This window comes from Mytilus edulis, chromosome 9 (assembly GCF_963676685.1).
Source record: "Mytilus edulis chromosome 9, xbMytEdul2.2, whole genome shotgun sequence".
NCBI classification, from domain to species: domain Eukaryota; kingdom Metazoa; phylum Mollusca; class Bivalvia; order Mytilida; family Mytilidae; genus Mytilus; species Mytilus edulis.
This window is the reverse complement of record NC_092352.1, coordinates 47003060-47005963: the sequence shown is the minus strand read 5'-3', so window position 1 is coordinate 47005963 and position 2904 is coordinate 47003060. Positions and strand designations below refer to the sequence as shown.

The following is a 2904-nucleotide window of genomic DNA, read 5'->3' as shown; positions in this document are numbered from 1 at the left end:
AATGGGTCTATTTCAAAAGTCTAAATGCTAAATATATCAATTCTTTTCTAAAAAGTACCAAATATTCTCCAAAGTATGCCCATTTTTTACCCTTCGTGAACCTTTATTGTATCTATCGAGTACTCTATCAGCTTTGTCCTTATATTGCACAGTTGTAAGCCATACGACTACATGTGTGTTGGAACAAGAGTTTACACTGAGGCTTGTCGTTAAATCGAATGATGTGTTCATGTTCTTCGGTGTAGAATTTTTGTTCTCATTTCTGGACTTCTTTTCTAATACAGTTGGTAAAGTGAAGAAGCAGCCTTCACACTATGTTACTAATATAGCTTCGCTACTTTACAGTTGCATTTATTTGTAAGAATGTATTATTTTATTCTATATCTAAATTTCAAAAGTAAGCGGTTACGAATATGAAACAATGAATAAGTTGAAAAAATAAAAGTAAAGTTCTATTATTTTTGCTTTCGAAAATTTATTTCAGAATTTTACAAATAATTTATAAATTCAAACATTGCTGAAAATTTATATTCAGCTTTGAATAAAATAGTACAGCAACTATATTAACACTACACACACATCTACTGCTGAAAAGGCGTAATTGTTATTGACACATTTTCTTTGCCTTTGGCATTCTTAAATATGCTTGTGACTTCGTCATGTGTCAGGCCTTTAGTTTGTTTTCCATCCACTGCGATTATTTGATCAAATTGCTTTAGACCTGCCTTAGCAGCAGGGCCCTCAGAAGAAACAAATGACACGTATACTTCTTCATTGACATCCTTTCCACCGACGAAACGTAAACCATACCCAGACCCTTCAGGTACCAAAAACAATTCTTTTGATTTTGGGTTTAGTTTTGAAAAGGATCTGAAAAACACAAATTATTTCATTTACTTATATGGCTATACATTTTTATGGTTTTCAGTTCTTTCTTCCTTTTTACTTTAAAAAGTGTCGTTAAGATAATAGACTTAAGCACAACAAATAGTAAAAAAAAAAGTCATATAAGAGCTATTACTCCTTTGGAGTTATCCAATGGTTTCGGTTGTGGCGACCCGTAGTTAGTTTTCGGGAATTTCAAAGCTGCCACAATTTTCTTCTTGTGGATGAAATATATATAAATATATATAAACATACATCTATGATGAGTTTATATACATATTACCTATTTAAACGTTTAAACCCGCTGCATTTGTTTGTACTTATCCTAAGTCAGGAATCTGATATTCAATAGCTTATTGATGTGATTCATATGTGTTTTTCGTGCCTCGTATTTTAAATTGATTTAGTTTTCTCGTTTGAATGGTTTTACATGTCTCTTTAGGGCACTTTATAGCTTGCTGTTCGCTTTGAGCCAAGGCTCATTGTTAAAGACCGTTCCGAACAAATTGGACTGGGAGATTTTCCCCTCCCTTATTTCCGGATTTTGACTGACTTTATGAGGCCCTTTATTCAATTTTTACGTGGTAAACAGAAACAGCAGTATACAATTCTGAATGTTATAAGTAGTTTTAAAATATGAATATAATGTCAAGCTCTTGTCGTTTTTGAGATGTGAAACAAACAAAAAATAGTATAAGATCTGTTAAATTACTTACAAAAATTTGACACCTCCTAGTAAATCCTTGATTATTTTTACGTCGACAGGTTTAGCACTATATCTAACAGTAGGTGCATCAGGCAGGTTTGGAAGTTCCATTGTTTTTATCTCATCAAGAAGTTTCTGAATTTCAAAAACAGTCTTCCCTGTTGCTTTTTTGGGTCTAATTTCATCCAACTGCTGTTGCCATTTCTTACATGTAGTTGAAACTGCATCATCGACACATGTAGGATAATGTTTTTTCACGTTCCCGCGAGATTTCCTAACGTCATCAATGATTGTGCTAACCATTTTGTCAACACTAGACTTTATTATTTCTCCTTGTAGTAAAATCGATCGCTCAAGCTTTTCGCTCTCCTTCTCATACGATGTTGTCATTGTTTTCATACCACCGCTTTTACGCTTAAAATCATTTTCAATCCCTTTCATCGCCTTAGATGCTTGGTCGTGCAAAGATGAAAATATTTTATCTAAATCTTCCACGTTATGACCATTGTGGTTTTCAACTAGACAAGTCGTACATAACGGAAAATCGCAATCTAAACACATAAACAGTTGTCGATTTACATGCCTACATATAAACTCTTCCTCTTGGCCTGTCTCGTTTCTTTTCCCAAATACATGATTACGTGCCATCTTCGATCTCAGATGAGCAATCTTGCAGTTGTTACAAAAGTACTGTCGACATTGTTTACAGTACTGTGATCCTGGTGCTTGAACACAAATTTCACAAGTTCCAATTGGAGATTGTGCCATTTTTCTTTGATCATATAGATGTTGAAACCGAAAAACGACGAACATTTATACTTCCTGTTTATCCTAATTGCATCTCCTCACATGTTTTCCTGTTCCAGGAAATTACTATCATGATCATAATTATCATTATTATGTTTTAATAGTAACTGTGATTACTTGTACATGGTATTCATTTCAAAAGTATATTGTGTTGTACTAAGAGTTTGCATATAAACGTTAATATATCCCTATTGACTACGCTTCATGTAACACGAGACACATATATATTGGTACATGTTTGTTTTATGTATCATCATATTATTCGGTTATAAGATATAAAACATTTGCCTCTCAGATACAAAATTGCGGGAAATCGTATGCTGTTTTAATTTGACCGCAACTGAAAGTCTTTATTCAGATGAATTAAAACATTGATATTATATGAAAACTTGGCACAGACAATTAAGTTAATGAAAGTATAAACATATAATTTTAAACTGAATGAAAGTGTCTCGGACGCATGGAATTTAAAACGTGTCACTGTTTATATCGGATTGTATATGAAA

At 33.0% G+C, this 2904-nt stretch overlaps 1 protein-coding gene across 1 annotated transcript; it reads right to left on the bottom strand.

Annotated features, from left to right (window-relative positions):
• Window positions 1-458: 458 nt before the first annotated feature.
• LOC139488497 (uncharacterized) lies at window positions 459-2472 on the bottom strand. The gene is made up of 2 exons (XM_071274180.1): window positions 1602-2472; window positions 459-870 (listed from the first exon to the last, which is right to left on the bottom strand). Exons 1-2 carry the CDS (start codon window positions 2402-2404, stop codon window positions 582-584), a joined length of 1092 nt encoding a protein of 363 aa, XP_071130281.1. The 5' UTR covers window positions 2405-2472; the 3' UTR covers window positions 459-581.
• Between the last annotated feature and the right edge of the window lie 432 nt (window positions 2473-2904).